The sequence below is a fragment of the Chaetomium globosum genome, genomic scaffold (assembly GCF_000143365.1).
Source record: "Chaetomium globosum CBS 148.51 scaffold_3 genomic scaffold, whole genome shotgun sequence".
In the NCBI taxonomy this organism is placed as follows: domain Eukaryota; kingdom Fungi; phylum Ascomycota; class Sordariomycetes; order Sordariales; family Chaetomiaceae; genus Chaetomium; species Chaetomium globosum.
This window is the reverse complement of record NT_165978.1, coordinates 788,749-809,860: the sequence shown is the minus strand read 5'-3', so window position 1 is coordinate 809,860 and position 21,112 is coordinate 788,749. Positions and strand designations below refer to the sequence as shown.

General features: G+C 55.1%; 5 protein-coding genes across 5 annotated transcripts; all 5 read left to right on the top strand.

Moving 5' to 3' along the window:
• Positions 1-357: 357 nt before the first annotated feature.
• Positions 358-2,372, top strand: CHGG_05546 (uncharacterized protein; the record flags this gene model as incomplete). The annotated part of the gene is made up of 8 exons (XM_001221640.1): positions 358-410; positions 509-690; positions 749-831; positions 920-1,322; positions 1,399-1,558; positions 1,612-1,762; positions 1,940-2,048; positions 2,110-2,372. The coding sequence occupies 8 exons, from the start codon at positions 358-360 to the stop codon at positions 2,370-2,372; spliced, it is 1,404 nt and encodes a 467-aa protein (XP_001221641.1).
• An 874-nt stretch (positions 2,373-3,246) lies between these two features.
• Positions 3,247-5,755, top strand: CHGG_05545 (uncharacterized protein; the record flags this gene model as incomplete). Its single annotated transcript, XM_001221639.1, has 6 exons — positions 3,247-3,344; positions 3,479-4,620; positions 4,683-4,790; positions 5,285-5,413; positions 5,480-5,632; positions 5,697-5,755. The coding sequence occupies 6 exons, from the start codon at positions 3,247-3,249 to the stop codon at positions 5,753-5,755; spliced, it is 1,689 nt and encodes a 562-aa protein (XP_001221640.1).
• Positions 5,756-12,240: 6,485 nt separating this feature from the next.
• On the top strand, positions 12,241-13,196 carry CHGG_05544 (uncharacterized protein; the record flags this gene model as incomplete). Its single annotated transcript, XM_001221638.1, has 3 exons — positions 12,241-12,353; positions 12,482-12,587; positions 12,765-13,196. The coding sequence occupies 3 exons, from the start codon at positions 12,241-12,243 to the stop codon at positions 13,194-13,196; spliced, it is 651 nt and encodes a 216-aa protein (XP_001221639.1).
• A 2,011-nt stretch (positions 13,197-15,207) lies between these two features.
• CHGG_05543 (uncharacterized protein) lies at positions 15,208-16,627 on the top strand (the record flags this gene model as incomplete). Its single annotated transcript, XM_001221637.1, has 4 exons — positions 15,208-15,820; positions 15,905-16,117; positions 16,199-16,543; positions 16,599-16,627. The coding sequence occupies 4 exons, from the start codon at positions 15,208-15,210 to the stop codon at positions 16,625-16,627; spliced, it is 1,200 nt and encodes a 399-aa protein (XP_001221638.1).
• A 3,098-nt stretch (positions 16,628-19,725) lies between these two features.
• Positions 19,726-21,078, top strand: CHGG_05542 (uncharacterized protein; the record flags this gene model as incomplete). The annotated part of the gene is made up of 1 exon (XM_001221636.1): positions 19,726-21,078. The coding sequence occupies one exon, from the start codon at positions 19,726-19,728 to the stop codon at positions 21,076-21,078; it is 1,353 nt and encodes a 450-aa protein (XP_001221637.1).
• Between the last annotated feature and the right edge of the window lie 34 nt (positions 21,079-21,112).

The following is a 21,112-nucleotide window of genomic DNA, read 5'->3' as shown; positions in this document are numbered from 1 at the left end:
TCAAGAGGGTTGGCGGTCAGGTCTAGGTGCTGAGGGATAGGAAAGGGGTTGGCGTTCTAAACAACTTCTTTTGTTAGGGATTTTGGGACCATTTGCAATGTATAGTATCCGGCCCGTGGTAAACCGGGAGCTGCAATTGGAAGCATTGAGAACTCGAAGGGTCCATTCCACATGTTCTGTTACTAAAGGTTATTCTGCAACCCCACTGTGCCCCCGCTTCGAAGCAATCTTCTGGTTCTCTTCCAATTGCCGACTTCGTACCAAGAAGCATCTCCATTGATTGCATGGCAGTGTATTTTTATAACCTCGCCCTTAAATGATACCCGATCTACGGCCATAGGCAGCCTAGAGATCAAGATGGCTCCTGGGAGAGTTTTAGTAATTGCGGGCTCTGATAGCTCCGGTGGAGCGTATGTTTTATTTTATTTCTCATGCTTGCAATCTCGATGCCGGTATCGCTCAAACCTGTCGATGGGTGGTTCGGCTTACACAAGGTTCTCACTCACAGCGGTCTTGAAGCAGACCAGAAGGTCATCGCCGCCCATGACTGCTACGCCATGACGGCCACGACGGCCCTCACGGCACAAAACACAAAGGGCGTCTATGACATTCACTACATCCCGCCCGAGTTTCTCAGGAAACAAATCGACGCCGTCATTGAGGATGTTGGAGTTGATGTTGTCAAGACGGGTGAGCCCCTATTACCCCTCACTCAGCCTACTTCTTTGACACTGACCACCAAATCAAGGCATGCTCGGGTCCGCAGAGACGATCAAAACCATCGCCGACGCTCTCACTCTTCACAACGTCCCGACCGTCGTTATTGACCCGGTACGACACCTCCCCCTTCCCCTTCCCCTCTATTCAACCCCTCGCCCCCACCCTAACCACCGGCACGCATGCCGCATACCACACACAGGTAATGATCGCAACAACCGGCGCCAAGCTCCTACCTTCCGACGCCCTAAACGCCCTGCACGCCCGCCTGCTACCCCTCGCCACCATCGTCACGCCCAACGTGCCCGAGGCGCTCCTCCTGCTGCGCGACGCCGACACCGGGGTGGACGCTGTGCGCACAATCAGCGACCTGGAGACTGTCGGCCGCGCGATACGCAAGCTGGGTCCCAAGTGGGCGCTCGTCAAGGGCGGGCACTGCCCCTTCAAGAAGGACGGCACGGCGGCGGAGACGGATGCCGAGAGGGAGCTGGTGGTGGATGTGCTGGTGGGAGAGGATGTGGAGACCGGGGAGGAGGTGGTGCTGCGGTTGGAGACGGGGTATTGCGATTCAAAGCATACGCATGGGACGGGGTGTTCTTTGGCTTGTGAGTGACTCCGCCGCTTGATTGTGTTGGGTGTTGTGTGATGCTGACTGGGGTGTGTGTTGTTGTTGGCTTGCAGCGGCGATTGCGTCGAACCTGGCCAAGGGGATGGCTATGCCAGCTGCGGTGAGGGCTGGTTGCAGATACGTCCAGGCCGGTATCAGGAGCGCGCCGGGGTTGGGTGGGGGGAATGGGCCGTTGAATCACTTCCACTCGGTCTACACCCTGCCCTTTTCTCCGTGAGAAACAATATATGCTCGTTTGTGTGGGAACTCTGGCTTACTGGGCTTAGGGGTTACTTCATCGACTATTTGCTGGAACGACCTGACGTCGCGCCAATATGGGACAAGTTCGTTAACCACCCCTTTGTCTTGGCCATGGGAGACGGAACACTGCCTGTCGAGTCATTCAAGGGCTACCTGGTGCAAGACTACCTCTATCTCGTGAGTTGATTTTGCCCGTGGTGAGCAAGCGACCAATTGCTAACATAGAGAGATACACTTTGCCCGAGCGAACGCCCTAGGGTCGTATAAGGCTAGCAACATGAAGGATATCGCTGCGGTAAGTTCCTCATACTCAATGGCTCAAGCATAAGTGACCTAATTATGGCTGGGTGTCAGTCCGCCGCCATTGTTACCCACATCTTCAAAGAAATGGAGCTCCACGTCGGGTACTGTCAGGGCTTCGGTATCTCTAGGGAAGAGATGGAGAAGACGGAAGAGAAAGCGGGTGAGCAACATCTCCGTCAACACTTGGCCAACAGTAGAGACAACTGACCGCCACCCCATAGCCTGCACGGCATACACTAGGTATGTCCTTGACATCGGCCAGTCCCAGGACTGGTTGGGTCTCCAGGTCGCCATTGCACCATGTCTACTCGGGTACGGCGTGATCGCCAAGCAGCTGCACGCCGACAAGCGATCCAAGAGAGAGGGCAACTTGTACTGGACCTGGATTCAAAATTACGTAGCCAATGATTATGTCACGGCTGTGAAGACCGGTACCGGTAAGTGGGAAGCCAAGTCAAAGAGAGGAAGGGTAGACGATCGCTAACTCGGGACAAAGAACTGTTGGAGCGGCACGCATTGCTTCAAAGCCCGTCGCGCATTGAAGAGCTGGTCAAGATCTTCATCCACGCTACAAAGGTCGGCCTGCCAATCCTACCAAATCGCAGACAGAGGAACGCTGACAAAAAGAGTAGATGGAGATCGAATTTTGGGAAATGTATAGCTCAAGTTGAGGAAAGAGGCCCGGGTTGCAAGATAGATTTGATAGAAAAGAAGGAATAATCAACAAAGCTCATCTAAAACTGAAAATTTGAAGTGGGAGACAAAGGCTTCCTGGAACTAACCATTCACTTTCCTTGTGCGGTGGCTCAGGGTGGGAAAGTTGGAAAGTGGGAAAGCAGCTTTGGCGGCCAAACGTTGCTGCCTCAGGTATCAAATTAGTTATCGCTGCCAAGTCCTTATCCAACTTATCGCCCCCTTCTTGGAAGACTGCAGGGCGCCTGCCTGCAAAAATATTTTCTGGCCCAGGCCGCCTAACAAATTCTCCTGGGGCAACTTCCCGATCCTTTCTTCTACAAAAGATTTTCGCCTCGTCGACGAAAACCTACATCCTCCATCTCCCTCCATCTCCCTCCCTCCCCCTGTTAAGTTTGCTGGGCATTTCGAGGTACAATCCGCTCATTTATTTCGAGCGCGGTGTTAGACACTAAATCAACGAGCCTCGTATTCCTCCCTTTCGCGAGTCGCTTCAAAACCTCACTTCTTCGGACCCTCCATCATTTCAACGCGCCATAATCTGGTTTTATTGAACCAAGCCAACAGCGCGTTCTCCATCTTCGATATTCTATCGCGAAACAGCAGTTTTCGCGTTTCTAACATTTTCGGCACGAACCCAATACCCGCGTCACTCTAAGTACAACATGTCTTCTTACGGCGGCGGCGGCTACAGCTCTCGTGGTGGAGGCGGCGGATACTCTGGCGGCTACGACCGTAACGGCGGCGGCGGTGGTGGTTATTCGTAAGTTGGGCACTCTCAATCCTAGATTTCTCATTTCCCCATCTCCGAGCGGTGAGCGACGCTTCACGCGTTCGACTCTCGATGTTTGCCCCATTTTTTTAATTATCGATTACTGACTTGGGCTCCGATCATAGCGGCTCCAATGGCTATTCTGGCGGCGGCGGCGGCTACGGCGGTGGAGGCTACGGTGGTGGCGGTGGTGGATATGGCGGTGGAGGTGGTGGATATGGCGGCGGCTACGGCGGTGGCGGTGGTGATCGCATGTCCAACCTCGGTGCTGGCCTGCAAAAGCAGAACTGGGACTTGGACACGCTTCCGAAGTTCGAGAAATCGTTCTACCAGGAGCACCCCAACGTTGCCGCCCGGTCGCAGGCTGAAGTCGACAAGTTCCGTCGCGACCACGCTATGACCGTCGCTGGCAACAATGTCCCAAGCCCCGTCGAGACGTTCGATGAGGCTGGTTTCCCCCGCTATGTCATGGACGAGGTCAAGGCCCAGGGTTTCCCCGCGCCGACCGCCATTCAGTCCCAGGGATGGCCTATGGCGCTCTCCGGACGCGACGTCGTTGGTATCGCCGAGACCGGTTCTGGCAAGACCCTGACTTACTGCCTTCCGGCCATCGTTCACATCAACGCCCAGCCTCTCCTCGCCCCTGGTGACGGCCCTATCGTTTTGGTCCTTGCCCCTACCCGTGAACTGGCTGTCCAGATTCAGCAAGAAATCACCAAGTTTGGCAAGTCCTCGAGAATTCGCAACACCTGCGTCTACGGCGGCGTCCCGAAGGGCCCTCAAACCCGGGACCTTTCTCGCGGTGTTGAGGTGTGCATTGCCACGCCGGGCCGTCTGATTGATATGCTGGAGTCGGGCAGGACTAACCTCCGTCGTGTCACTTACCTCGTTCTCGATGAGGCCGACCGCATGCTTGACATGGGTTTTGAGCCCCAAATTCGCAAGATCATTGGACAGATTCGGCCCGACCGTCAAACCTGCATGTGGTCCGCTACTTGGCCTAAGGAAGTCCGCGCTTTGGCCAGCGACTTCCTGACTGATTTCATTCAGGTTAACATTGGCTCCATGGACCTGGCTGCCAACCACCGCATCACCCAAGTTGTGGAGGTTGTGAATGAGAGCGAGAAGCGCGACAAGATGATCAAGCACCTTGAGAAGATCATGGAGGACAAGGAGAGCCAGAACAAGATCCTCATCTTCACAGGTACCAAGCGTGTGGCTGATGAGATCACCCGCTTCCTTCGCCAGGACGGCTGGCCGGCACTTTGTAAGTTGTTCCCAGTTGCCTACGATTCCCTTCCTTGCCTTCTATGCTAACACGCCTCTCAGCAATCCACGGAGACAAGCAACAAAACGAGCGCGATTGGGTCTTGGATCAGTTCAAAACTGGAAAGAGCCCCATCATGGTTGCCACCGACGTTGCGTCTCGCGGTATCGGTATGTCCCCCTTCCACCCCCACAAACCCGTGCCCTCTTTTGGGCAACCTTCCAGCATCGAAATGTGCTGTGCTTTACTCTTGTGTCTAGGGGCTCTCTTGATTGCGCGAACTTGCCTGACCTCGTGTCTGTATGGTCTTCCTGAACGGAGTCTTGGATTCGTGACGTAGCAGGGACGCTGTTCTTGATGCTACGCCGTAATTCTTCTTCTCTTGTACCGTTTCTATTTGCCGTGGTACAAGCGTAGAGTAGACATGCCTTGACTTTGATCAAGCTTTGTCTCCAAGATTCCCAAAGGCCCGTGGACCCGGAGCTTGGGATCGCCCACCGGCATATTCATCGCAATGGACAGCCCACCTGCCAAGGAGAGAAGTACAGCCATCATGGATCACGAAACATGCTTAGCTACCCGTGTCATTCGACATCCGTTCGTGCTGGAACGTTGCTTGCACTCAAGCCGCTCGCTGTTGCTAACCATTTCCTTGTTTTTAAAGATGTGCGCAACATTACCCATGTGCTCAACTATGACTACCCCAACAACTCGGAGGATTACATCCATCGTATTGGTAGAACTGGCCGTGCCGGCGCTAAAGGCACAGCCATTACGTTCTTCACCACTGACAGTATGTCTTCCCTCCCCCGTACACCATCCTTACTTAGCATTGAGTGGTTTACTTACACACACACAGATTCAAAGCAGGCTCGCGACCTCGTGGGTGTTCTCCAAGAGGCCAAGCAGCATATTGATCCTCGTCTCGCCGAAATGGTTCGGTACGGCGGTGGTGGTGGCAACAGCCGGTATGGCGGTTATCGTGGCCGCGGCGGTGGTGGATTCCGTGGCGGTAAGTGTGTACCTGTCGACCCCCAAGACGCCTGAAATTCTTGTGCTAATCACTTTCATGATAGGACGTTCTCAAGGCGCTAATGGGCCTAACGCCATGCCCATGGGCAACCGTCGGTGGTAGACGACCACACGCTTGAAAGGCGCCACAAGCGTTAAGCGTCATCCAGATCTTTTGTGACTGGCTTTTCGACCAGTGCACCCCGCATTCGGGCATCACGGCGTTTCGCGTAGAGGGTTCGGCTTAGAGGTCGGTTTCGTGGCATATTTGCCACTGGTTATGTTGTTTTTGTCGTCACCCCGGGCTGAGGCTTGGCTCGTTTCTCGATGCATTGTTATTTTATTTTCGAGGGGCGAGAGGAAGTCCTTCTGAAAACCTGCGGTTGCACAGCTTCCGCATAACGCGAGGGCTCGTCAGGCCGCTGAGGTGAGACCTCGATCGGTCACCACAGACCATGACCAGTGTGGACACATTGCATTGTTTTGAGGGCATTTAACCTACTTTCAGCCATGGTCTTTCTTACTTCTATAGTTGGTTTTGACCCTTCTTTTACGGTCGCAGGCCCCGGCTGCGGATTCGAGGAAAGGGAGGCTCTCGCGGGCCCTGACCAAGATGGACGGGGCAGTCACAACAAGTTCATGCCCGCTCTTGTCGTAACTGGCGACGACAGATAAATGCTTATGTACTTAATTTTGGGGAAAAGCGAATACGATTCTATAAGTAATATTACCGCCATGTGAACTTGATGCGTGGTGTTTTTTCTACCGTTTTGAACTGTCGCCTCGTTTCGCCCATGGACCTTGTAGGCATACTTGATTTGACTTCAGTTTCTTTCGCCATGCACCTAGTATGCCAGGGTAAGATGTCAACAGAAGGCACTTGTTCAGCCAGGAGCAAATATGCAGGCCGATCTAGAAATGATAATCTCATGGCCATAGCCCGCTGCCAACGTGCTTGGTCGCAAAGTCATGACTCGGGAACCCTCTTTCTCACAGCCAAGCAATGAGCAATGTCGTTTAGTGCCCTATTAGAACCTCGGGGAAGCAAGCAGGCTACTTTGGTCTCCCGCGGGCCCATCAAGGAGTGACCTTGAAGGCAAAATACGGGTATTATCAGGCGGGTGGGTTCTCCGACGTGGGAACCCCTAAATACAATGCCGCAGGGGAACCCGGTTACTCTTCGGTATGGGGTTTGTTTTGCTGGGAGGTCGGATCTTTGCCCTCGGCCCGGTGAGTCTTGGGGGCTGGTGGATCTTACGGGTAAGGAAGGGGGGGGGATAAGTGAGGCCGAGGGACAGGGTGGATTCCTTTGTCCGGGAACAAAGGGACAGTGTGATCCTAGGGTGCAACGCCGTCTGAGGGGATGGCGGGTCTGGGTTTAGGAGGAGCCACACTGTATTTGGGTGTCGCGGGGAAGGTTGCGGCTCTCGTGTGATTTGGGGGGGAGGTTCGGGTCAGCGCGGCTTCTTGTAGCTTGTCAGATTAGTTGGCCCATCGGCGAGTGACTTATGCCGTGCTCTGGTAGATGGCAACATCATTCGCAACGACATCTGCTCTACCGTAAGCCGGGAGCCGAGCGCCGAGGCGTGCAATCGTCATTGCAAAGCCCGACGTGTGTTGTTGACATCAACAGCGCTTTTATAGCCACTGTTTTCGGCCACTGACATGACAATCCATAGGAAGTGATGCAGTGTTTCTTACAAGTATAGGCCACACAGGCTTCATGGCGTTTACACGTTTTAGCATTTACTGATCCTCTTGTCGTATCCTGTTGGCGTTGGGATCGACAACTATTTCTCCGACCAACCAACTGTCACGTTCTATCTTGGGGATGGGCGGATGGATAATGATGGTGGGGAGAGTGATGGTGGGGATGATGAGCGCCGTGGGCACTGTCTAGCGCTGGCCATCTCCCGGATGGCGGAACGGCGAATCCGATCGTGGCTCGATAACGACGACTGCTCGATACTTGGATCGACGGGCTGATCTCCACTGTTGGTCTCTCGGTGCCATTTAGGATGGAAAGGGGATTATCGGTCATCAAAAGCACATGTTGGAGATCACACGCCCTGAACAGATGGGTGGCTGTCCCAGCACAAAGGGGGGGTGCGCCGTTAGCGTCCGGCCCTAACTACCTACCTAGTAATCTTGCCGAAGGGGGCAATGTCGTTGAATTGATAGTTTACTCCCTTCTCCTCCGTCTGGGGAGCCTGGACTCCCCCCTCCCAATCCACCCACGATTCTTGGGCCTTTGAAAGACTTCAAGTGTCCGAGTATTGGCTCGAACCACTGCGTAGTGGAGTTTGAACGTCCATCTTATTACCCGGAAATTACAAATTACTTCAAAGCTAACATAGAGGGCGGTCTGCGTGGCGGGGAAGGAGCGTGACCCCCAGTGTTTGGCCTTCCGTAGTAGTCCCCGCGGGTTCGCCGAATACTTTCCCACGATTCCATGGTCAAGCAAACAGGATGGGCCAAGCGTGTTGGTACTGTTGAAGCTGTTCACACCAACCAGTGGGCTGGGCCCGGTATGCTCCGTCTAGAAAGGGGGGGGGGGGGGGGGGGGGGAGACGGCGCTCTCACGACAGTCGAGCGATGTGACACCTCGAGTCCGGAATATTTCGAGAAGGACAGGTTCAGCGCTAGAAAGCAGCCCCCTGGATTCGTCTCATGCATCTCCAAAGCCCATCTCCCTTTCTGTCAATTCTTGACTAATGGCTCTTCCCGCATCTAACGGGGTAAAATCTAAATTCGCACTAGCCTCCCCGGTTATCTCTTCATCGACCTTCAAATTACGGTGAGGAACAAAAACAAAGCCCGCGTCGCCAAGGATAGTTCTGCTGGCGCTTTTGATCGCCTGTCTCGGACGACGGTGCGATGGGCGTCTTTGGATGCCTCGTCTGGGGAAGGGGACGCGTCGGGTAGGGTCACGATGCTCGACCCCTCAGGGAAACCCGTGCCTCGATAGCCTTGCAAATGATTTAGCTAGTGAGGAACTGCACTCGTCAGCCTGTCGGTTTGGGATCACAAGGAAACCCGCTGGTGGCCGTGATGAAGACGGTGACTGCCACAGTACTCATGCAAGCCTAAGGACTGGCGTTTAGCAAGTGCGCCGTTTCGTTCAAAATCATCGAGCAGCTGGTTCGACACTAAGATCTCACACTACTACAACGGCACGTGTAAAGGCTGGATAGATCGCAGGATGCTAGGCCGGATATCGAGCCGCATAATCTAGAAATCTGCGATAATTCGCCTCACTCAGGGCAAATGCAAGTGGGTTGAGGGGGGCGCGATCGGGAGCCCAACCTGATGTTGCCTCTCCCTTCAAGTGAAAATGACAGCGAAATCTCAAGGGTCTCGCTCGCCCTCGGGCCCGATAGCTGAGCTGCAGGTGCCGGGGGCAAATTCGTGCCAGCCTCACTAACCATCGACTCTCGCCCCATTGAAGGCTCGGTGACGACTGATGATGATGATGAACAATCAACAACCACGCCGGCCCCTGTGCAGTGTCTCACAAAAGCCAAATCATCGTATCTCTTCGTTGCGATCAGCACAACTGCGGTGTCGCCGGGTGCCGAGGTGGCCGCGTTCAGCTGCCATGACGGGTTCCACTCCCTCTGTCGATATTTGCGGATGTTGTCTTGAATCCAGAGCAGCGGGAAATGGTCAGATGTCCCAAAACCGTCCAAGTTAGCGAGGGGCGGTGGGCCCGATGTGGCCCGTGATGGCGTCCCTTCGCTCGTCATGTCGAATCAAGCGCCGTGCCGCAGTGCTGCAGTCCCAGGGGCCAGGATATCCCCAGTTGAGGCTGGCCAAGCTCCCCAAAGCTGAATTTCCCGCCCACATCCCTTTGGCTCTTCCCCCTCCCTCGGGCTACCATCCAAATTCCAAAAGGAGAGACTGCTGCGTCAATGCATGACGGGTCTCCCAAAGATAGCAACGGCGCTGCCTCCGATACATACGAATACGCGAAAAAGCAGCCCTGTCATTTGCCGACGAAGCCGACAGCCCACCACCCGTGGACCGAAGGGGTCATGCGTCTTGCGTCCTGGGTCAAAAAATGGGTGTCGCCTTGCTGACGAAATATGGAAGAAGCGATGGAAGAAGGTGTATTTTGCCTGCCAGAGAGAAAGAACTAAATGCGCCTACCTATCACGTGCGTTTCCGTCGCTGCACCTGGGAAGTTGCACTGTTCTGAATTATAGTTTTGGCTAGGCTAAGGTCTGGCACAAAACATCGTCACCCCTCTCTCGGCAGCTTAGCCTTCCTACCGTTGCACTGTGTGTTGGTTTCTGCCAACACTGTAAGGGCGATTTTGGAAAAATACCGTAACCCTGTGTGCCTGCCGACCTTACTCTCTCCACAGGACGGTGAGGTTCCGCATCACGCGTGTTGTGTGTTCCGACGAGTTGTCAAGGCATTCATTCACACATTGTCTCTGCCTGGCTTGCCGGCTTCCCGTTATCGGGTAGCCGATCCCACTCGCGCGCTGTGGAGACAGGCCCTTCGCGGTGCAGGACCATCCGTCCCGACGGGGCAGCTTGACCTCCGCGTTTCCAATCGTTGGGTGATGATGCAAGGAGGTATTTGCAGCATGCCTCGACCAGACATACTCTGTTGTCTCTGGGCCCCTCGGCTGCAGCGGCAAGAACCTCGCCCGAAAGGCCGCTCACCGCAACATGCCCTGTCATGTGGGCAAAATTCGCAGTTGTCCAGACTCGGTCGATTGCCGCCTCACAGAGTCGCGGTCCTATCAAAACCGTCCGTCACGCTGCAGCCACAAGGGGCAACGGAGGCATCTTCTGCCGTGTCCTGCATGGGCAGCTCGCCGTCCCTGGTCAGTCGACGGCGATGCTCAGAAAAAGAAAAAGGATCCTTTCGGTTTCGCCTGTGGCATACGTCAGAATGAGCCCGGGGCAAAGTCGGGAATGTTCCATCCATCGTCAGACTCGAAAAGTACGTACTTGTGGCTTGACAAGCGCCCGCGTTAGTCAGGCACATCAAGAGAGGAGAGACACGACCCGTCACCGACAGATCGAGAATTACAAAGTCCAGTATGCACATCAACCCAGGGTGTGACACCAGCAGCCGCCAATCAGCAACTCTACCGAGCCCTAGGCCCGCCCCTTTCCTTCTGTTTTGGTGGCAGAGAAATTCCACCCGTCACCCGGACACGGCGATATATCGATAGCTTCCTGGCGAATCGGACCCATGGCCAGTAGTGGGCATCAGATACAGATGCAAAGTCTCGGCTCGACGGCGTTTTTGTCTCGACACTCTCTCTCCTTTTTACCGAGCACAACCTTGCCAGTTTCCTGGAATAAGACGTCGCACAAGAAGCCGAGGAAGCCCAGTCCCTAACCCATGCGGGAGCCCGCTAGTGCTGCCCAACACGTGGCGGGCTCACTGCAACGTTGATCGGTGAGACAAGGGACTGGGAACTCACCCAACGGCAATGTTTCCAACTCGAGCGGGCAGAAGACTGGCCTTTGCTTGGTTCACACACCCTTCTGTGCGCTCCCTCCCCGGGGGCATGCTCCCCTTCGGATGCGGACCTCGAGGGCTCTCCTTTGCGCTTCTTCCGCCACGACATGTGCCTTAGCTGTCCCTCCTAGTCGTGGTTGCACACTGTGCCCCTCCTAGACATGTCGCGCGATTTTAGTGCATCCGAATCTTCGGGTCACCGAGAAGGAGCACAGGGCATGGAGCGGCTCAGGCGATAACTAACCGTATCCGCTAGACGATGAAGCGGTCGCCCCGACTAACAGGTCGAACACGGGAGACCCAGAGGCGCATGCTGGCTTGTCCTTTCCAGACCTCCCACCCTTCCTCTCTTTTTTTTATTGCTGTTTGCCGATGCCTGTGGTAAGCTGCCCCCTTTCTGCGGGCGAGGTAACCCTATGCGGAAATGAAAATGCGTTGTCTATGTTACCGCTACATTTCCCCGAAAAAGAAAAGAAGAAAACAACCGGATACCTGGTACAGAATGTAAAACTTGCGTTCCCACATACCTTGGAATTCGCTAGTTTTTTTTTTCTCGTTTCCAGTGGTTGACCAGGTCCAGCCCGCCGCCGCAGACGGGACGGGAGCTAACGAACTGACGAAATTAGACCCTGACTGCTGATCATCGACACTAGACTCCCTGCTGGACCGGAGGGCCGTTTAAGCTCGCGACGGCGCCAAACGAAGTGGTTTCGCGAAGAACGCCATCAGTTTCATCCGGCTCCAGTTCGGCCCAACTCCCCAGATTTTCTCGGATCCAAGCCCCAACCTCAAGCGCCAGCGCTGATTTTAGTCTCGCCGCATTCGCTGACGTCTAAACTTTAAATCAACCGTACTTCTTCACTTGCTCTCTCTGCTTCGTCAACGCGCCATGCAAAGGTTGAAGTAACTAACCGTAATTGAGCGACGAGGAACTTTGTTCCTAAACTAGACGTACCACTCCAACTTGTCGATCTGCTGTCGTTGCCCCGATCAAGATCCGACCAGTCACTTGCTCCGGCCCCCCGCGGAGCTTTCACGCTCGCTTTCGTTTTGTCTGTCACCTCACCCTTCCGCGCACGGAGGATAAGCACTCGAGCTGCTGAACGAGCTGCAAGTGATGGGCAAATGGCGGTGGACTTGTCTGTCACTGCCTGTGCATCGTTGGCCCTGCCTTTTCCGCTCTGGCTGGGGGTGCCCCTGATCCGAGTTACGTTGGTAATTACCACATGGAAACAAGGGTGTGTCGAAAGTTCAAAGAAGGGCTTGAACTACCCCCACCCCTCTATCGAGTGTAATCCCAACCCAAGCTTGGCGTTGTTGACGCCCGCATCCTCGCATCTGTAGTAACCTGGTCGGTTGTGTGCAGGTCAGCGGTGGGTGACCGAGCCAGCCGCACCAGGGTCCCCAAGACGGCGGACCACGCGAGGAAAGGCACTGCGCAGATCCTCGCACTGTGCCCTGGATGGCGTACAGTACAACACTAGCTGTACTGGCTGTATTGTGGGAAAATGCACTGGGATCCCATCCATACCTCTGAGTGTCTCGAGTCTTCAAGCACAACAATTAATAACAATTACCTAGAAGCGGCGGACTTTTCTTTTGGTCGGAGAATCTCCGCGGATACACTAACTACCTCGCCACCATTCCAGCCACCACCGCTCACCGAAAACTTTGCTTCTTCCTCTTGTAACGAGAGATCGGTGTTTTACAGGGTGTGTCACCCCCTGTTGATAATTCCCATCACTGAGGTCCCAGTTGGCCAAGTCCAAGCCGACCCGGTCAAAGGATCCACAGAGCCTGAGTGCAACATCCGTTTCCATTGCGCGCGCCAGCCAGTCAATCTCCCTGCCCCTCGCCACTCCATCCGCCCGCCCCAGCTCCTGCGAGCCGCCACTCCTGGACTTTTTTGCCCTTCGAGAGTAGGGGGCTTTCTCGATGCGGGGATCAGACGCACGGCCCGGGCGCAAGGTGACAGTCCTTTCCTGAGAGAGAACGACGTGCTTTTACCCCAAGGCGAGAACAACAACAAACCCGGTTCCGCGAGAACAGGCTTGTACTTGGGCTACTTACACAGGGTCTGAACTGATAAGTCGCATAAATGCTGGGGACCCTAACGGAAGACCGGGCCATTCTATTTTTCTCTCCACTTATCGTCGATACTTGCAGTATGGATGGACACAGTATCAAGTACATAGATGCCCGATACATGGCCAGCTCCGCATTAGGTCATCAACTGCGCGAGGTTCGCGCGCGAGTCAGAGTGGAGCGTCAATGGAGATATGGGGATTTTGGAGGTCCTTCTGGGCAGGCAGTTCCGCCTGGGTGGCGTTGCAGCAGCGACATCCCCGCTGAGATTGTACCATGCAGATCCATTGGTCTAACCACTTGTGGGTTATCCACATTTCCTCAAGCAGCAGCCCACCTCGTTGCAAGATGGCAGGTGTGGTGTGTGGGAAGATGGGTGCGCCACAACTGACAAAAGGAAAAGGGAAAAAGTAAAGCACATAGGATGTTTGCCGAGCGCTGGCGAACACAGAAATCTACATGACAGATAATGCGCCGCGCATTTGCTTGTGGGAGAGCAGAGTGAAGAAATGGAGGAGGAAACCCAAGGAAACTTCCGGATGAGTTGGAGACTGGAACCAGCGGGATGGGAACGATCGGCTGTGGGGTTGCCAGAATGCGTTAGGATTTCGCAACTCGTTAGGCGACGCGTGAGGGGGGGTTTGCGCCATTGGGTAATCAGCAAATCCCAACCGCATGGACGGGTGCAGGCATTCTTCTCTGAGAAGACAGTCATGCTTAATCGACATGGCCGTTTGTGCACCAAAACCTCAAGACAATGAGGAATGCACTACGTATTTGATGAGGGCATCACCGGGGTTATATCTGATCTAGACCTGCTATATTGGCTTTGATGACGGCAGAGACGTCATGAATTGAAGAGTCACCTAGTCGAGACGGAGAATTCAATGTGCCCGATTTGCACAGTCCACCAGCACATCACTGGGGTGGGAGGTTACTTAGTCTCCGGGTCTCGAAACCCGGCAACAATTCTCCTCTTCCCGCCGAGTTATTCCTGGTCTCAACCATCACTCTCTCTTCTCCTTTCAAAACAGCGCTGGCTATCACAGCACCCTCCCCATTCGTTGGACCTCGAACCTTGCAAAAGGCAGCAGGCTCCACTCGTGAAATCAGCCCCTCCTCAGCAGCGCGGGCAAGCGTGACGGTCAGTGGGGCACTTGAATTCACAAACCCTGGGCCTGGAGGCCGAAACGACCTCCCTGCTCACTGCGACAGAGTGTCGACCCCATCCCAATTTCCCTCCACCCTTTCCCACCCCCACTCCGATTATAAAATCACCCCTTGGTCCCGCACTAAACTCAATTTTCCCTCCCCGGGCCTAACCCTCACGAATTCTTTTCTAAGATCAAGCATCCATTTACACGGCACGTCAACGGCTGGATCTAATTTCTGCCAGGGCTACTGTCACGAAGAAGCAGCGGGCTTGGTGCGATCTCTACGTCTCCAACCATTTTGTCGGGTCCCGGGAGCTAAACTTTACATCGCTGCGGCTCTGGTGCTTGACTAGCCCATTAGCGTGCACGCTAAATCGCTTCGAGGACTTCTGCAGCGTGTGCTTCTCGACCCCAACAAGCCACAAGCCAGCAGCAAGACCCGGCCCATTCTTGTTCAGGCCTACGCACTAAATTAGTGCTGGTCGCTCCACTTCCAGCCTTCACACACGCCCCCCCCTCCACCCACAACAATCATCTGCGGTTGCGCCGCCGTGGACTCCAAATAATAAACCCAAGGTCCCGCCTCAACAGACGTTCCACATTCTTCCGACCAAACTACACGATCGTTGTGTATTATTGCCAAGGAAACATTGGTAGCGCTTCACTCTCTTCTCTCTCACATCCTTCATCCGTCATCACGACCTTAGCCTGCGCACTTCATTGACGCGCCGCTCAACGGGCTTTGAGTACCAATCCATCCATCCCCCCTTATCACCCAACTGGCATCCGAGCCAGCCTCTCGACTTTTGGAATTCCCCCGTTCGAATTTCCCGGCGACCTCTTCGACTCTTCTATGGAGCGCGCCGCCCCCGAGTATTCGCAGTCAGGTTTGCCTTCGCCCCATCCTAGTGTCGTCGGCGACACGCAGTCTAAGGCGGAACCTGTAGATACGGCGTCTGCTGCTGCTCAATACGCGACACAGCAAGAGGCGCGGTCGGCCAGCTACTCCAACTCGGCCACTCCCACCTCGGATTACAACGTGTACCCGACCACTTCACGGTCTGCCACTTTCACAGAGATGCAGCGCTCCTACCACCCCGCTAGCAATCCCAATGGGAGCGGCGGAGGGATGCCTCAAACACCAACAAGTCCGTCCATGCCTCTGCCAGATGGGCGCAGCCATCAGAATCCCCAGCCGGAGCAGGCCAAGTCTGACAGCACTCTGCCTATAGATCCATCCATTGCAGGTGCCAGCCCGACTTACGCGACACACAACCAATACCCTCCCTATGCCGCCCCGCCCCAAGACATGTCTCAAGGGTACCAGCACCCGGGTACACCAGGCTTGTACACTCAGCCTCGCCCCGACTGGGGCGGTTACGGCCAGCAACCCGGCCCATATTACCGGCACCCACATCTTCCACCAGGCGCCCGCGGCCGCCGCTGCCCCTGGCCGCCAACATCAAGTAGGTGTATATGCACGCGTGCTCTGTTTTTTCCGCTGCCCATTTCCCACAGGCCCACTAAGCCTAGCCTCGCTTTCTTTCAAGTTTGGCTAGACATGGTGCTAACCGTGCCCCAGGTCTACAGCTTCGTCCCTATTCCGGGCGCACAGCAGCACAAGCGTCCCAGGAGGCGATTCGAGGAAATTGAACGCATGTACAAGTGCGGCCATAACGGGTGTGAGAAGGCTTATGGCACACTAAACCATCTCAATGCACATGTGACAATGCAGGCTCATGGTGTCAAGCGAACACCTGAACGTACGTCGATCGCCCAAGCCCAAGACAGCGGGCAACCGCTATTCGAAGTGCGAATTGGCTAATGCGGTTGATTTTATCCAGTGTTCAAGGATATTCGCCGAGAGTGGAAGGCCAAGAAGAAGGAAGAGGAGGCGCGCAAGGCGGCTGCCGCTGAAGAAGACCGGCAGCGACAGGCGGCTGCTGCAGCGGCTGCCGCTGCCGCCCAAAATGGAGGCGCCGACCCGCAAGCTGGCGTGGATGCTGCTCAGCCCCCAACATCTTATCCTGGCTCAGGAACCGTCCAATTGCCTCCCATCGGCTATCAGACCGCCCGATATGCGGGACCGCCCCCAGCCGGCATGCAGCAGCAGATGCCCGAGTATAGTTACCCCGGTTACTCGCCAGCATCACCATACGGCCAGTCGGGCCAGCAGATGTACAACCCACGTAAGTGAGAGACATTGCTGCTACCATAAAAATCCGTGTTGCTAACCCTCCGCAGACAATGGCGGCCAACCCCCGAGCCATTAATTGGCCTTGGTGCAGTGTGAACTGCAAAGATGCCGGCCGCATGCCTCACCAACCTATAAAATGACGGCTTCTGCTTCTTTGGCTCAAATATTCCGTGCGAACAATACACCACCACATACGACACGAGGGTAACAAAAAATGTAATTGTGCCCACCAAATTCAGCGGCCATGTGTCGCATCACAGCAACATGTTTGGTTACACTTTTTTTTTTTTTTTTTTTTTTTTTTTTTCCTGTTTTCTTTTTTTTCTCCTTCGTTTATTCCTCTTTATTCCTCACATTCTAGCATCTCGATTCCCGACATTTTATCATCGACATTGCATGGAGTCGGCATGGAAAGGCGTGCATATCGCTCAACGTGGGAGCATGGGTTGAGTTGTCTTTCACCATGGGTTCAGGGCAGTCGGATATACCCCAAAAGAGAGAACACGGAGTTGTAATGCATGGCATTAGGAGGGGGTGGTTTGGGGCAGGGGCTGGGGGATCTTACGAAGCTAGGAGAGGAACACACAAAAGGACAGAGCCATCACTTTTGCCCTTCAGGCCCTTGCAAACAGCGGGTTGGGTGTTGTGTTCTTCCCTTTTTGTGATACGAGGCGATGAAGCAAGGAGAGGCGTTGGGTGTGTGGTTTTGGTGTCAGCGCATAGCTTGTAACTAATTGCATTGCCTTTGCCCGACAAGGACAGGGCTGAGGGAGGGATGTTAATATAGTTAGCACAGCGCTCACCCCCTTCAAATACAAGGGCTGCGGCCATGCTAAAATGAACTCTCATCTCATGACAATACTCCACCGGCCGTTGCGAAACTTGAAAGAGGATTTTCCCGCCCATCAGGGTGACTGACGTGCATGCAAGTTCACCCTTGCATCGGAACTATTCTGCTGAAAGACAATGAATGTGACCTTGCAGGGATGGGTTGAGACTGAACCCTTATGTGATACCGACGACGGTGAAACAAGGATGCTATCGGGGGTTGTGACACGTTCCCAGCGCCTCAGTTATCGAAGAAAAGGCATGGATGGGGGGGAGGGATGAGACGGCGTGTGTGGAGGGAAGTGGTGGGGAGGGTTGTGTGTGTGTGTGTGTTACAATAGACGTTGCTTCGCTCGCATGCGGCTTAAGGTTTTTTTTTTACTCAATCAGGCAATTAACAAAGATCTTGGCCTCCGCTCTCCCACGGCCATGGCACTGGGATCCTGTTAGTTCGGCGCATGTACCCCATGTGCGGCCCAGCAAAAGGACCCGGCGGTTTGGTAAACTAGGCTGAAGCTAACGACTTCGATCCCGCCCTGCACAGAGTGGTGCGTTGGTTCTTGCTTTGATGGCTGTGCCGACAAAACCACCCACCACGTGGGGTACATACCAGGGGGGGGGGAGGTTGAGGAGAGAGGGGGAGGTGGTTTCCCGCACCACGCAAAGTCTCATGCTAATGCCGCCTTTGTATTCAGGCAGGTTACCCGGATGGCGGGGTTCCTTTTGTGTGTTGGTTTTCTGCAGGCGCACCACCGCGCGGCTGTACGAGGATGCGCATCATTCTGTTTGGTGCCTGCTGCTGCAGCTCGGGAAAAAAGGCTTGTTTGCCAACGGGCGTTGGTCTAAAACCCCCCTGTTTGCCTTAGCTTTGTGTAACCACACACTTTCGGGATGGAGAGAGACGGGGCCCGTGAACCGCGCGCAAAACGGCAAGGGGCAGCGAGCAACCCCCCGGGAGAAGAAGAAGCAGGAGAGGGACGGCTTGGCTTGCGGTTCTCTCGTGTCACACTGCTGGTTGTGTCACAGACAGCCCTGTCGTGTCATGAGAAGCGCAGAAGCTTGGCGGGACTCGGGCGGCGAAGTGCAGGCCTGGTAACACCGACGGGGGAGTCGAGATCCTGTCAAGGGGGTCGGAGGTGGATGTGTAACGCGGAGGTCGGGTTTCATCTTGTTCGGGCCGTGGGGAGCTGCCGAGACTCGGGTCGATCCTGGGCATATGCGATGTCGCCAAACTCAAGCGAGGGTGCGAAACGGGGGGTTGCAAGGATGAAGTCGCTGTCCCTGGGATATGATCCAGGCGGTTGGAGGTAAGCCATTGAATCGCAAAACAGTTTGACCATTAAACTCCCCCACTTGCCTAGAAGTATTTAACCCGTCGGGTTCGGGAGGAACATGCCAGGAGGTCAGCTTCTACCATCCCGTACCCTGCCATGTGCGTCGTCTGATCCCGAAGTGCATATGCAGCACGTCCGTGGAATCCTAAATAGATGAAGCGAGGACGCTAACTCGTGCACATCATGTGCGTCGTGAGTTGTGGTACAGTGACTACACTGCCAAGATGCACTGTGGAAGACGTACATACAGGGCCCTCAAGCCTCAGGCAAAGACACGGAATGTCCCGTTCTCGGTTGCCTCGCCTCGAGACTTTCCGATAATACTGTAACACAAACACTAACCGAGTCCCGAGACTCTATTTCTGTGGGTTGTCATGGATTATTCTCCCACATATTCGATCGGACAGGGCACACTCCAAAAGTACCGGGATTGTTGTGACGTAGGATGTATAGGTCCTGATACGCACTGTGCTTTCCTGGGGTTTGACGGGATTGACGGTGGTATCCCGGGCCGTGCCGGCTAACTTTCAACCTCCTCCTTCCAGCGCAGTGGCTATACTCTGCTAACTGTACTGAGTAAAGGTTTGTCATGATTTTGGGGGCTAATGAGGTAGAGGGATTTGTCTTCCTGCACGAGGTCTTCACTCGGCAGTAACCTGTCCTTTGATTTGTAACGACGTTTTATTTTCTACTTCTGCAGGAACTAAAGGCCGTAAGTGGGGCACCACAGTTCCCCGCCAACGATCAATCACAGACACCGATAGGTACCTGCGCTTTCTCGATCACCCGTCTAGGCGGTCTGAGTGACGGCTTCAGAGTGCCAGAACTAGTTTCCGTTCGCCAATATCAAAATAACTCGGACAACGTGGCCACCGGATCTCGTGCTTCGACGGGAAGCAAGCCCGCCGCATAGAGCATACAGCACAGGAAACCAGGGCTGTCCTCAAGAGGCGTCCACTGTATATAGCGAGGAGGTCCCTCGGCCGATGCAGTGTATAAGGGATTTCCAATCATGCTAGAATTGGAATATGAGGGCGATGAGGAGACGGTCGATGTCCAGCCACGGCCGGGTTATCTCGACAAGGGAGATGTCTTTAGGACCTTGGGACTACCGAATGACTTTGTCATTGGGCTCGATACTATGGCAATGACCACCAGCAAGAGCCTCCAGGGGTTCCGTGACATTCCATCGGGTGTCCATTTTCTCTGGGTTCAGCACCCCGGCAGCTTCTCTCGGTGTGGCTATTGGTTCATCACCAAAGACCAAGGGCAAATACGCACCAAGGAGTGGAATAGACAGGGCGAGACAATGGGAGAGCCCAGGGGCCAGCCAGGACCATTCAATGAGAGGAGCCGAATGGACTCTATCTACCCAACGCTACAGCCATATACGCTCCATGGCCAAGGACACCAAGCACCAGGGCCCAAAGACGGCGCACTCCCCGACTGGGCGCGATCTCCTAGCCGCCTCTGGGGCATCTTGACCAGCGCCATATCAATCCACTCTCTCAGCAGGATCACCGGCAAACAAAACATCCAGGAGTATCTCACCGATTCCATGGACTCTACCAAAGGCACCTCCCCCAACACCAACAACGAGCTGAACTTCCTCTTCGCCCAAGACTTCCGCGACCTCCAAGTCCTCGACCAGGGCTCCGCCAAAGCCCGCGTCGCCGACACCTCCTCCCGCATCCAAGCCTTCCTAACCCGCAACACCAACACCAACACCAACCCCAACACCGACCCCAACCTAACCACCCCCGAACAAGCCCTCCTCGCCGAGCTGCAGTTCACCTTCCTCACCGGCACGCACCTCAGCAACCCGGCCTGCCTCGAGCAGTGGTGGAGCCTAGTCCTCAAGTTCGTCCTGCGCGCCTACGCCCTCGCCCTGTCCCACCCGCGCCTCGCCAGCCGCCTCCTGCGCACCCTCCACGCCCAGCTCTTCTACACCGAGCACTACTTCGCTCCTGTTACCGCTGCCACCGCCGCCGGTTCTGAGGTGAATGGGGCGGATGGCGGAGATGGTCCTAGTTGTGAGAGGCCGATTTTTCAGTACAAGCCGCTGTACTGGGGGAAACTCCGTCTGGTGCTGGCGGAGTACAAGGCGCGGTTGGATGGGCTGCTTGCGGGGTTGGGCGGTCGCGTCACGCCTGAGCAGGAGGCGGTTGGGGGCGTGTTTGGGGAGCTGGAGGCGTGGTTGGGAAGGAAGGGGTGGGAGTTGAGGAGGCGGGATGAGCCGGAGGGGGAGGGCGGTGGTGGCGGTGGGGACGTGGTGGATAGTGAGGAGGAGGAGGATGAGCAGCCGGTTGTGGTGGAATTGGATGAGGAGGGGAGGGAGGTGGGGTTGGTTTCGTTTAGGGATTAGGGGTGTGGTAGACGGGGGGGAAGAGGGTGTGAAT